Consider the following 14,185-nt stretch of genomic DNA (forward strand, 5'->3'; position numbering starts at 1 on the left):
AGTACAGCTGGGTCCTGGGCTCACAGTGCTCATGGGGGTGGGAGAGGCAGGGGACATCAAGGAAAAAATGTGCATGATGCTCAGGGAAGATAAAGCAGATTCTGAGGGTGTGGCCTGGGTCCTGTTATACACGGGGAGTTGGGGAGGCATCTTGAATGTGGTAAGTTTTCACACCAAGACCTGGAGAGAGTGAGAGAAAAGCAGACCTATGTGTGTGGACAGGGCCTCCACTCTGAGCGAAGCGCAGATGCAGGGCTCTGAGGCCAGCATGCCCAACCTGTGAAGAACACATGAACCTCTGGAGGAGCCGGCAGAGTGGGACAGGAGGTGCAAGAGCTTGGGAGCCTTCAAGGACTTGGCCTTTATGCTGAGGAAGGGAGAGGGCCATTGCTAGCACTCAGCTGACCTGCATGACTGCTCTGATAAGAGGGGGTGTAAGTGCCCAGGAGGTGGCAAGGGGCATCTGCCAACATCTATGCAGAGTCTATGGGGCATCTTCCATCTATGCAGGTGGAAGCTGAGAGGGGGTGAGATGGGGAATGCAGCCATCGGGTGTGAGGGAGGGACAGATGTCAAGGACAACTCCAAGGTCTGCAAAGACAGAGTTTTCATTGACTGAGCAAAGACTCGGAAGGGATGCTTTTGGGGTAGCCTGTAGATGTCACACTTGAGAGACCAGAGGGACAGCCAACCACTGGACTACCCAATCCCCTCTCAATGCTTCTCTGTCAACAACAGCAACATCAAATGAGATCTTACGTATGCCAATTACCTACCCAGTGAGTAGGGGCAGGGCCCTCACCGAAGTGGTTTCCTTTATCTCATCCCCATGGTCCTGTGGGTGACTTCTGCCATGCATGTTACCCCCAGCCTCCATGTCAAGCATGGCAAGGGGCAAAGACTCAGAGAACTTTGCTTGGCCTTGACCCTCAAGTTCAAGTATAGCAATTAAGGGTTAAAACTTGACCCTGATGTGTGGCCTGTATCCTTGAGCCAGTTGCCCTCATCACCTGCTTCCCTATTGGCCACGTGGGTTGGCATGAGCCCCTGTCACAGGTCAGTGGAAAATAATGTCGGGGGTTCCTGGCCCAGAGTGTGCTGTCACTTGTATTCTCATCCTTAGAATTCTGCACAATATGCTTAGTTGTGATTCGAAGACTATCAACCTCCTTGATTTGCCTTGGATTTATGTCTTGTGGGGTTCTTTGGGTCATTTTTCCTAGTTTCAGGAAATGTACAAGAGGAATTGGAAAACTCCTCCCTCCTCCATGCCCGCCTTGAAGTGTAGGAGGTGAACCACCCTCTCCTGTGGTCCAGGCTCTCTCACCATCTGTCTTGATTTAGAAGGTAAAAGGTGACAGAGAGATGGAGATTAAATGGCTGGAGGTTGAGCAGAGTCCCTACATGCCATGGAATCTTAAAAGGATCTAAGATGACAAAAAAGAAAAAAAAAAAAGAAAGAAAGAAAAATGGAACACTTAACAAGTAAGGATACTTGGCTGGTCTAGACTTGTGTGTTGTTTATAGCTGCAGAGAAGTGTGGACACACGGATGTGGTGGAAACGCTGCGGCCCCCAAAGGCTGTTGGGCCTGTCTCTTCTCCCTCAGGGCTCAAGACAGCCCCACCCAGTTTGTCTGTCAACAGGGCTCCTGGACACTTCCTCCCTGGGCTGTCCTCCCTCTGCTGGCAGGTCACCCCAGGTCTGTCCCCCAGTTTCAGCCCTAGTATTCTGACACTGAACTGCCTGGACACATGGGGCCACAGGGGTTCTACATTCACCAGGAAAGAAGGGCAACCGTCTTCTTTTTTTTTTGGCCACACCCACACCATGTGGAAGTTCCTGGACCAGGGATGGAACCTGCGCCACAGCTGTGGAAACACGAGATCCTTTAACCCGCTGTGCCACAGGGACACTTCCGACCCTCTCTTCTGATCTTACTTGTCCTTCCTACAACTACACTGCAGAGTCCTCAAGATAGTATCGTGCTTTACATATCTTCATATCCACCTATATTTACTATTTCTATTTTTATTGATGGATAGCTTAATAGTTTTTGTTTTTGTTTTGTTTTGTTTTTGTCTTTTTGTCCTTTTAGGGCCGCAACCCTGGCATATGGAGATTCCCAGGCTAGGGGTCTAATCGGAGCCATAGCCGCTGGCCTACGCCAGAGCCACAGCAATGCCAAATCCAAGCTGCGTCTGCAACCTGGAACCTGGAGTTCCCGTCGTGGCGAAGTGGTTAACGAATCTGACTAGGAACCATGAGGTTGCGGGTTCGGTCCCTGCCCTTGCTCAGTGGGTTAACGATCCGGCGTTGCCGTGAGCTGTGGTGTAGGTTGCAGACGCGGCTCGGATCCCGCGTTGCTGTGGCTCTGGCGTAGGCCGGTGGCTACAGCTCCGATTCAATCCCTGGCCTGGGAACCTCCATATGCCGAGGGAGTGGCCCAAGAAATAGCAACAACAACAACAAAAAGACAAAAAGACAAAAAAAAAAAAAAAGATTCGTTAACCACTGCGCCACGATAGGAACTCCACTTAATCAGTTTTTTTAAAAGAGACCACTGCAAGTTGTTGAATTGATTTGGGGACTTTTCCTCCTTTAATTCCTCCCAACTTTGAGTAGTAAAAAAGCATCTGGACCAGATGTCAGAAGGCATGGTTTCCCACCTCATATCCACCAGAGGACAGCTGTGTGCCTATGAGAAGCACAGGTAACCTCTCTGAGCCTTGTTTCCTCATGAACAGAATGAAAGTCTCAGAGGAGATTATCTATAAGATACCCTCAAGCTTTGAAACTTTTAAATACCTCTGATGTGTAGGGAGAGAAGTCCTGGAGGCTAAAATGATGTCAGAGAATGGGATTCAGAGAGAGGAAACAACACTGGCAAGAGCTGTAGTATAACACAGTGGATTACGGCTGAAAGAGCTACAAGACCCTTTCCCAAAAGACATTCCCAGGAAGGCCAAAGCAAAAAGAGAAAGAAACATGAGGCCACTGGATGAATGCTTAGCCTCTAGAACCTATAGCAGCAGCAACCATGACATATCCACTGATTCCAAACCAGATTAACGTAAAGGCTCATTCTAAAGGTATATTTACTGCAACCTATTAACCAAGACAATTGGCCTGACTTTCAACAAAAGAAGCAGAAGGCATACCAAAAGACAACAAACATATACACACAAAACCATCTGGAGAGACAAAGCCTTCAAAAGAACCATACTCACAGATGTCACAGATGTTGGAATTACCAGACAAGAAATTTAAAATGACTATGATGAATATGTTCATGGTTTTGATGGAAAAAGTGCCACTTTTTCTAGCCCTGATTAACTTCCTTGTTCTCAGGTCAGCTCTGTCTGAAATTAAAGATCTAGTCTCTCCTCTGATTAGTATTAGTATATTTTTCACCATCCCTTTGATATTAACTTGTCTATAAGTTTTTAGTGCTTAAGGTGGGTTTGTCGTAGATGATATATGGGTCTTTTTTTTTTTTTTTAATCTATGCTGACACGTACAGGTATTAATTCCTCAGGACGATAACGCAATCCTAAATGTGTTTGTACCTAGTAAGTCGGCATCAAAATATCTGAGGAAAGACAGAAAGAACTGATAAATAAATCCACTATTATAGTTAGAGACTTTAACATACCAGACTCAGTAAATACAGAAAATTACCTAGCTATTCGGTGGCAGATGTGAGACCCAAATCTAAATAAAAAACAATATTTTATCAACCAAATCTAAATAAAAAATAATATTTTATCAACTGGTAATTTCCCACCTAATCAATATACCTATGATCAAAAAAGGCTCAATTTGTGGCTTGAAATTTCCTAACACACGTTTATAGAAATTGATATAATGTTCAAATATTATCATGAGATTATATAGTCTTTTGGGAGTTCCTGTCTTGGCTCAGCAGAAACGAATCTGACTAGTATCCATGAGGATGCGGGTTCGGTCCCTGGCTTGTTCAGTGGGTTAAGGATCTGCCGTTGCCCTGAGCTGTGGTGTAGGTCGCAGACGTGGCTTGGATCCTGCGTTGCTGTGGCTGTGGCGTAGGTTGGCAGCTGTAGCTCTGATTCAACCCCTAGCCTGGGAACTTCCATATGCTGCAGGTGCGGCCCTAAAAAGAAAGAAAGATTATATAGTCTTTCAAAGGTCAACAGTATTTAATTCAGCTAAATTGAGAGATAGTTTCAGGAGTTCCTGCTGTGGTGCAACAAGATTGGCAGTGTCTCTGGAACACTGGGACACAGGTTCAATCCCCCAGCCAGATGCAGTGGGTTAAGGATTTGCATCTGTGGCGTAGGTCGAAACTGCAGCTCAGATCTGATCCCTGGCCCAGGAACTTCATATTGCCCCAGGGAGGCCAAAAAAGAAAAGAAAAAAGAGATCATTTCAGATCCTTACTTCTGTCCAATATTAACTGTTCACTATGAGACTTTTTTCATGAAACATCTTTAGAAAGATTAGTAATGGAATGAGAGCTGTAGGAGACACACTAGTGCTGTATTGGTTGATGCTCCAAGTCCGCATGAGACCTTAAGAATGAACACAAGTCTCCGCCTCACATTGCTATGGAAACCTCTCATCTAAACGAGGGCTGAGGGTCAGCCCCCAGGTCTCCATTACCCCAAGCACACTAACGCAAGGATGTGCTTTATGTCAGAATAAGCCCAAGAGAGGGAGAACAGAGTGATGTGCCTCACTCCTAGTCCCCTCGGAACAGATCCCCTTGTTTGTAGGCAATGACCTAAGATCCCAGCATGCCAAGTTCAAGGGAAATAAATATGCCCCTTGATGTAAGCTAGGCATCAAACACAGAACCCTGAAAAGAGATGCTCCCTATTCTCCACAACTATTTTCCTCTTGACTCAAAGGATATGCATCATTCTCAAACCCATATCCTCTGTCTGGTTGGTGTGGCTCCAACAAGAAAGGATGGAAATGTATAGAGTTATCTGATATTCTCCAGGTCTTGGTCAGCCAAAGGGAAGAAATGTGCCTAAAAGTACGGAATGCGGTTCACTTGGCACACTTAAACATTACTCAAGGCTACTTTGCTGCTTCTATAAAGAATAACTGGATTGCCTGGCTCTATTCCCAGATAATAGAAATCAATTAAGAATGCACTGTAACTTTCCATCTTCCTTCTTTCCTTCCCTTCTTTCTCATGGCTAAATAAGTTTGGGATTTATTCATGAACGATGAGCACTTTTTGAAGGCTTTTAAGAAGAGTGATTCAGAATTCTTGTTTAGGTAGGTCATTTAGTTGAATCTGTGAAGAGTAGATTTTAAATTAGGTGAGAGCAGGAAGGGACTTAATATATACATTCAAGATCTACTTAAAATAATATGCATTGGACAGTTACTTGTATTTATGAATGTATTGCCTCTTGGCTTCAAGTTCACCCCTTTTTAGCTGCTTTGTGATAATAAAGATGGACCCTGTCTACACTCCTTAACAGCTGGCGCGGGGTTAAGCAATTATCAGGAGAGGCACAGGATGACACAGGAAAAGGGTGGGACTTCTCCTCCTGGTTAGGGTGTGCCTCTTTGGCCCTCCCTCCTTCCCTGTGGTTGCACACCCGATACAGTCTCTCGGTAACCTGGCAGCCCTAGTTCTGGCCTGTTTACCTTCTCATCCCAGTCCTCCTGGAAGGGATACTCTGCAGCTTAAATCTTGTGCTACCCATTCAGTGAGTAGTTCCTGATGCTTTGACTCCCTTCCTCCACCTATCTGTACCTGACAAGTGCTACACCCATGCATGAGCCTTGGTTTGTCTGCACCTGACAGAAGCTTCACCCAAGCATGTGCCTTGGTTTGTCTGCATCCCACAAATGTGTCAAGAAACTCCTGATGAAGACATCCCACCCCTCAGGCCTCACACTACTCAGTCATTTAGCAGCTCCTAACACCCTGACTTCCTCTGTGGACCTTCCCACCAGGCTTGGTCACCTACACACAGAACTTTGTTTCCCATTAGAAAATCCCAGCCAAGGTTTTTGCCCACCTGGGTGTGCCAATGTCAATGACCTTTGGCCCAGTTTAGCCCAGAGAATGCTCTCCACCCTCTGGCATGCTGCCACACACCTGCTCTGACAAGGTCCCAATATAAGTCTTGCAAAGAGGCTCTGCTTCCACTTTGTTTCTCCCTTGAGGACTCTCCCTCCGCCCTAGGTTGTTTGTTTACAGGCTTTATTTTTATTTTTATTTTTGAAGACTCTTTACATTCACAGCAAAACTGAGCAGAAATCACAGAGACTTCTGGTACCTCTTTTTCTTACATAGCGTGACTTTGTTAATGGATAAAGTTCCTGAATAGGAACAGCATATGTTCTCATTAATGAGCTAACCACCTACTCAGTCAATCAGCATTCTCCAACCCCCATGCCAGGCATTATGCAGGCTGCATCATCTTGGGATGTTAACATGAATGGCTTATCTTGGGCAGCCACGTACACAGATTAAGTATCTATTAAACACCTACTGTGAACAGGCATTTAATAGCCCCCAGAAGACATGCTCCCAAACTTACAAAAAATCAACAAAAATGAAATTTTGGGGGGGAAATATTGACTACTTGCACAGAAAGGGCAATTTATAACCAAAATGCATGGATAGACTTTCTTCCCAATTACATTATGGCTTCACTGGCCCAGCAGGAGAAATTATTTGGTTTACAGATTTCTTATTTCTATCTTTTCATGCTGTTAATATGACAACAAAGCATGAATCCCAGGCACTTTGGGTTTCATCAGTGATGACCTTGACTTTCCTACACCAATTAAACAGGCACATCAGTAGACAAATGGGATGAAGCCAAGGGCATCTTCTCCTAAATGATGGAAAAGCTAAGCTCTCAGACAACACTTCTCCATCCTTTCTCATATCTATGTACAGGCAGATAAGACAGTGACACCAAGCAATACCATTATTGGGCAGCCAAGAGTGGCAGGGAGCTTAAACAGGAAAAGAGACAAGTTTTACATTAGACAAACAGGATCTTTGGGATGCTTTTGGTAGAAATTCTATGGGCACAGACAATTTAGCGAATTTTGTTGTTGCTTGCTGAGTGCACCCACCTGGTTGTTGCTCAAGTGGTCCTAAAACAGTCCCCACACTCTTACCGAGATGGGCTCCCACCCCTGAACAGAGTGGGGAACAACGTGAAGCTTCCTAAAGAGCCCAGAACACAGGCCAGAAGCAGGTGAGTCAGGAGAGGTGCCCAGGGTCCAGGGCTCACCTCGCTCTGGCAGAAGCCTCTGAATCAGGATCCAGAAGGCAGGCTCCCCACTCCCACTGGGTTCATTCAGTGGAAAAGGCAAAGCACAGGGGAGAGATGCTCCCAGAATCCCCAGCATCATTTAATAAGCTGACTCTGGACATGCCCACAAGGCTTTGATGAAGAACGTGCCAGTTTCTTTGCTGAAAGATGCACACCTTCCTTAGGGATTCCCTGAGAATTAGCACTTTCATGTTCCTTTTCTTCTGGAAGGTTGAGGGGAGGGAAACTGTCACTTTGTTGGGTCCTGCATGCAGGTGCATGGTTTTCAATCATCCATTGAGGAGGCAATGGTATGAGTACAGATGAAGGTGATAGAAAAAAATACTCCAGAATGCTATATGGGGCGTCATGTGCCTTGACATTGGGTCTCTTTAGCTCATAACAGCTCAGATAAAGGCTGGGGTGGTAGAGAAACCCTGGACTTGGAGAAGCAAGAGCCCGGTTCTTTTTGTCACTCGACCACGCACCAGTTGTGTGATCCCGGACTGGTGTCTGCCTTCTTTCTTTAAGACTCAGTTTTGTTCATCTGTGAAAGGGGGATGGCGGGTGGGAGTGGAGGGCAGAGTGTGCTATCCTGAACACCGACAGGAAAAACACACATAAAAGAGAGATCACCACTGGTCTCTCCGCCCGTGCTCGGTGCTGGACATGGTGTCAGCCAGTGGGAGAACTGGGTGTGCCCTTGGGACCGAGGAAACCATGCAGTGGCGGGACCCAGACACATTGACACAGAGATTTGCTACCTGGCATTTCCTCCACTTCCAAATTAATTACCTTGGGAGAAAGGAGCATTGCCTTTTAAAACTCTGAAAATCAGCCAACTTTCTCTGATGTCTCCAGCATCACTGAAACAGCAGTGACATTTCTCTGATAATTTCTCTCGCTCCAAGACGGTTACAGTTGGCACAGGTGTCAAAGATAAAGAACATAAATGTGCCTGCTGTGGTTGTTTATTTAACCCTAAATGGTTTACTGGGGAGTGAGCCATGCCTCGGCAACACACATCTCATACCTCGAGGCCTGGGGATCTCTTTTTGCTCCATCCTCTTCTAACGACCACAAAAATAATAGTTACAATAATCAAGAGTGCCAACTCAATACCATTTGGCTTGGTCTGAACCCAGTTAGATGCCCTTGTTCCCCAGGGAGATGCAGGCAGATGACCACACCGCCCACCTCCAACCCCATGCTAGGCTTCCTGGGCTGTGGAAGGTGTGGAGAAAAGCAGGGCCTTCCAGGGTCATTATAAGAATCAAGTGGGCTGATGACTGTAGCTGCTTGGAACAGTGCCTGGCACACAGTAAATGCATCCATGCAAGTGTTAGATGAAAAGTGAGGATTTCCAGTTTCCAGCATCAAACTCATGTTCAACCCTGAGCCTAACGCCTCCAACCCTAGCCTATGAATAAGTCCAAGTTCCAAGCAGAGAGAAAGGCTGGCCCAGGGCCTCCCTGGCACTCAGAATGGTTCTTGCTTTACCGCTAATGTTTCAAAAAGTGACATACATGCACTACATAAAACAACAAAAACACAAGAAGAGGCTAGAGATTTCACTATTTCCATTCCCCCAAATAATGTTTTACTATCAAGATTCTGGATAGGGGAACAATTTTAAGGTCAAATAATATTTTTTTCATAAGAAGTAAAAGTGGTCATTAAATGTCTTCCCCCACTCCCACCTTGTTACACTGATTACACTTCCTCTGGAAAGCCACACATAAAAACAAAACAAAACAAAAATCCTGACCTGGACAGCAAATACTCAATATTTAACTTAGGAAACCGTTCAGTAGCTTAGAGAGCTGTGTAGGCATTTTGAAGCCTTCTGCTTTGTTTCTCAGTGTGATGTTCCAGCCATCCTGCCTTTGTTTACCTCCAAAACACATCCCAGAGCAGAAATGCTTGTATCTTTGAGTCTCTGTCCATAAGAACTAATTTTTGAAAGGAAGAGAGCACACAAAGATATCTAAGAGAACGATGAAAGGTTGTAGGGAAGGAATCTTTTCTTTCCAGCCAAGCAGTCTTTGCTTTGTCTGGTTTCTTTTTTGGAAAGCTGCACCCTCAGCATGCAGAAATTCCCAGGCCAGGGATCAAACCTGCGCCACAGCAGTGACAACGGCAGATCCTTAATCTGCTGAGCTGCTAGGGAACCCCTTTTGCATGGTTTCTTTCACACATTCTTTGGCTCTGGTTTGTCTGCCCCACAAATAAGACAGCACTTGTGGGATTATGTGGGATGAATGACAGAAAAGGTCTGCCTGCTCTACACCAAGGAGGCAATGGCCGTATGATTAGATTCTCAGTTGCTGCGCCTGAACTTTTGGTTCCATCTTCTAATTTGATGTTTGCTTTTTGCAAGATGTGAGAAACTTGGAGTTTTTCTGACCTTGCTGTTTTTGCAGAATTTGTCTTTGATGGGTCAGGCATCCACCTCTGGCTCCTTCCAATCAGCATGTGTTGTGACTGTCAACCTGGGCAGAGTCAGCGGCACCCTTTTGCTGTGGTGCTCACGGCAGCTGTCTCTGGTCTTGGTGTGCATGTGGGCTTGATGGCCAACCGTGGAATGAAGGTAAAGGTCACAGCAAAAGCCACATGCCAGTGCTTTCCCAAAGGTGGGGCAGTTCAGTGAGGTCTTACCTACATCCTTGGGGGTTCTTTCTAACTCCCACTGGATCACAGAGAGCTGAACTAGTACCAGATTGATAGGGTTTCCCATCAGTTGCCAAAAAATGTACATGTTTCTGTGTTTGTAGCTTGAGACCTTGATTTCCTTACAGTTTATTTGAGACCTTGATTGTCCCTGTATTTGTCCCCTCAAAGGATTGTGAGGGGACCTAGTGAGGTGACCTTCTTTCCTGTCTGCTGATTCAAATGCTGATCTCTTCTGCGGATGCTCTCACAGATGCACCCAGAAATTACATTTTTACTAGCTCTCTGGGCATCCCTTACACCAGTCAAGTGATACATAAAATGAAATCACTCTTCCCTTAGATGACAGCCTTCCTTTTGGAAGCCTTGGACCTGGGGCATTTGCTTAAAAGGATACAGGGCAACTGCTGGCATTTCACAGCATCTGCTATTTGGTGATTAACTCATCCAAGAGAGAAAGGACTTTCAAGGAGCACTGTAGTTCCTTTCCTGCCAAAGCAAAAGGCACGGGAGACCGGCCCCACTTGCCAGGACATTCCAGCTGGCAGAAGGCCCACCTCATTCATTAATGCACTTGGGCAGTGGGCAGGGAACCAGAGAAAGGGCGCCTTTGTCTCAGTCTATTTTAAGACACGCGTCAGTTTTATGAAGCATCTGGATGAGCTGTAAGTACTTGGTTCCACCTCCAGGTCACACCAACAGGGGATTAGAAATGCATTTGGCTGTACTCTGCATGCTGTACACAAAGGAGAAAAGGAGGTATTTGTGGCTCCTAAAAATAAGCCTTTCTCGTTTGTTTCTCTGCAAGGCCAATCAGATGCTGCTGGAGCCCAGGAATGATGAAGCTAAGTGCAGCCTTCTTTCCTGCTCAGCCTGCTCTCTTGCCTTTAGCAGATCAAACTCAAGTTGACTAAAAGATGCAGATGGGCCCTCCTTCCAGGCATATATCCAGGACTGCTGGATCAAATTAGTAGTTCTACTTTTAATCTTTATGAGGAACCTCCATAGAGTTTTCCACAGCGGCTGCACTGGTGTACATTTCCACCAACAGGGCACAAAGGTTTCCTTTTCTCCAGGTCCTCATCAACATTTGTGATTTGTCTTTTTGATAGTAGCCCTGCTGACAGGTGTGAGGTGATTGCTCATTGTGGTTTTGATTTGAATTTCAAATGATGATTAATGACGTTGAACATCTTTCCATGTATCTATTGGCCATTAGTGTGTCTTTGGAAAAAATGTCTGTTTAGATCTTCTGCCCATCTTTTAATCAAAAAAAATTTTTTTGCTATTGAGTTTTATAAATTCTTTACTTATTTTGCATATTAGTTCCGTATAGGATCTGCAAATATTTTCTCCCATTCAGTAGGTTGCATTTCCATTTTTGTTGATAGTTTCCTTTGCTGTGCAGAAGCTTTTTTGGTATATGTAGTTTCACTTGTTTATTTTTGCTTGTGTTGCTTTTGCTTTTGGTGTCAGATTAAAGAAGTCATCACCAAGACCTATGTTAAGGAGCTTACCAAATATGTTTTCTTCTAGGAGTTTTATGGTTTCCTGTCTTCCATTCAAGTTTTTAATCCATTTTGAGTTATTTTCTGTGTGGTGCCAGAGAATTTGAATTTGGGTGAATTTCATCCTTTTGCATGTGGTTTGCCTGTTTTCCCAACATCATTGATTAAAGAGACTGTTCTTGGAGTTCCTGCTGTGGTGCAAAAAGGATCAGCAGCATCCATCTCTGGAGCACTGGGAAGCAGGTTCAATCCCTTGCCTAGGACAGTGGGTTAGGGATCTGACATTGCTGCAGCTGTGTCATAGGTCAAAGCTGCAGCTTGGATATGATCCCTGGCCTGGGTACTCCATATGCTGCAGGGTGGCCAAAAAAGAGAGAGAGCAAGAAAGAGAAAACTGTCCTTTTTCCATTGTATAATCTTGTCTCCTGTATCATAAATTAATTGACCACATGTGTGGGCTTTTTTCTGGGCTCTCTCTTCTTTCCATCGATCCACATGTCTGTTTTTCTGCCTTTGCCGCACTGTTTGGATGACTGTAACTTTGTAGTATAGATTGAAACCAGTAAGTGTGAAAACTCTAGCTCTATTCTTCTTTCTCAAGATGGCTTTGGCTATTTCCTTTTTTTGGGGGGGTTTCATACACATTTTAGGATTATTTGTTCTATTTATTTGTAAAAATACTAATGGAATTTTGATAGAGATTGCCTTGAGCCTATAGATTGCTTTGGGTAGTATGGAAAATTTTTAAATATTGATTCTTTCAATCTATGAGCAAAGAATATCTTTCCACTTATTTCTGTTTTCTTCAAATTCTTTTTTGTTTCTTTTTATGACTGTGCCTGCAGCATATGGAAGTTCCCAGGCTAGGGTTGGAATTAGAGCTGCAGCTGGCAGCCTATGCCACAGCCATGGCAACAGCTGGCAGCATCTGTGACCTACACTTCAGCAATGCCACAACCTTAACCTGCTGAGCAAGACCAGAGATCGAACCTGTATCCTCATGGACACTATATTGGGTTCTTAACCCACTGAGCCACAATGGGAACTTCTTCAAGTTCCTTTATTAGCATCTTGCAGTTTTCAACATACAGGTCTTTCACCTCCCTACTTATTCCTAAGAGAATTTTGCCTCCTATCTCATCTTTTTCTGAACTTAAAAGGAACTGTAAAATGGGTTTATCCATTATTTCATTTTTGTATTTCCACTATAATGTCTACTGAAGAAAGCCATAAAACGTTCTGCCTGAGACTTTATCACATTTGTTTGTCATGCCCCATATGCAATTTTAAAGATAGTCAATAAATTTAGCTGAATTCTTAGGAGTCAGACTTAAGTACTTATGGTCAATATACTTTAAATGAACCATCCTAAAGTCTTCACTATATTGCCATATTGACCTTTACTTTAAAATTCTGTAAGAAAATAAATTTGATCTTTCCTTTTACATGTATCCTTGTACTTAGCATTAGATAGTATCTTTAAGCATTTGTAAATGATTATTTGTTAGCTCTAGCTTCAGTCATATGTAAAATATTAGAAAATAAACTACCATGAGAAATGTTATCCTACTATAGTGTAATGAGACAAATATAAGAATATTTAAGTAAAAAAATTATCTTTTTATTTTAAAGACATTTCACCTGGCTTGAAGATGATATTAAGCTTAAAATTCTTGCAAATGAGGTTTGCATTCCTCCAAATAGTAGGCACAGCTCATTAGCATCAAGGTCCTAAGTAAGTCAACCGTTCATCAGTTTCTGAGTTCTTCAGTATTATAACAAATGGTTACATTGCCCAAGGATTTATCAAAGCTACCAATTTTGTAACATGGTTCCTTTGTAATCAAGTCTAGCATGAATTCACCCAGGTGGCCCAGACTGAAATGGTCATCCATTCTCTCTGGCTAGGCAGTGATTCTATAAACAATCCCGTGACTGTTTGCTAGAAACCCCCATAGGTGAGACATTCCCGGACATGGCATTCACGTGCAAGTCTGTACTCACAGCTGGAGAATATCAGCGGGCAGGAGTGCTCATCCATGGGGAAGTTGTGCAGCTGCAGCTGGCACTCGGCATTTATGGTGAGCCTGTGGGGGAGCCAAGCGTCACTCTCATGGTCAGCCAGGCACACCCTAGTGAAGGCCCCAAGAGGGTCAGAGGTGGTCACATTACCCCAAAGTGGGGGTGGGGGGGGGTCAGGACCACTACTTGGGACTCACTCCTGGCAGGGGGACCAGCCATGCAATGTACCATTTGGTTGTTTTTGTGTTGCACGACTATTTGGCTTTTAGTCATCAGAAGCAGAGAGAATTTCCATTAGTAAAATTTCTGTGTCTAGAAATATAAGCCAAGTCTTAAGAGAGGAGACAAATCAAAACAATATGTCCTTCTTTTCCTAGGCCCTTGCTTCCTAGGTCCTTGTTTTCAATCTGCTGGACTGAATGAAATCCTTCATTTTTTTCCTCTTAATTTTATTGGGAGGATTTACTGAAACAGGTATATTTGCCAAAACAAGTATAAGGCCAAGGTAATCCACGTGTAGGGAGGATTTCATATTTGGCCAGTTCTTCCATTTGACTAAGCAGGTATTGGCTGCACTAAATGAATGTACTGCATCTTTTCAAAGCAGACACCCCTGGGCTGGTCGGAGTTTCTCTGAAGGATCGCAGGACAGGCCATGTCTCTGTTCTGGTTTGCTGAAGCTCATCTTAATCTAGAGTCTCATTTACAT

The 14,185-nt window shown here is 44.3% G+C and overlaps 1 protein-coding gene across 1 annotated transcript in view; it reads right to left on the reverse strand.

Annotated features, from left to right (window-relative positions):
- GABRG3 (gamma-aminobutyric acid type A receptor subunit gamma3) overlaps positions 1-14,185 on the reverse strand; it is a 599,057-nt gene that overhangs the window by 170,897 nt on the left and 413,975 nt on the right. The window contains exon 5 of the mRNA XM_047766855.1: positions 13,459-13,541. Within this exon, the coding sequence (XP_047622811.1) occupies positions 13,459-13,541 (83 nt within the window). The remainder of the gene's footprint in view (positions 1-13,458; positions 13,542-14,185) is intronic.

Source organism: Phacochoerus africanus, chromosome 2 (genome assembly GCF_016906955.1).
Source record: "Phacochoerus africanus isolate WHEZ1 chromosome 2, ROS_Pafr_v1, whole genome shotgun sequence".
In the NCBI taxonomy this organism is placed as follows: Eukaryota; Metazoa; Chordata; class Mammalia; order Artiodactyla; family Suidae; genus Phacochoerus; species Phacochoerus africanus.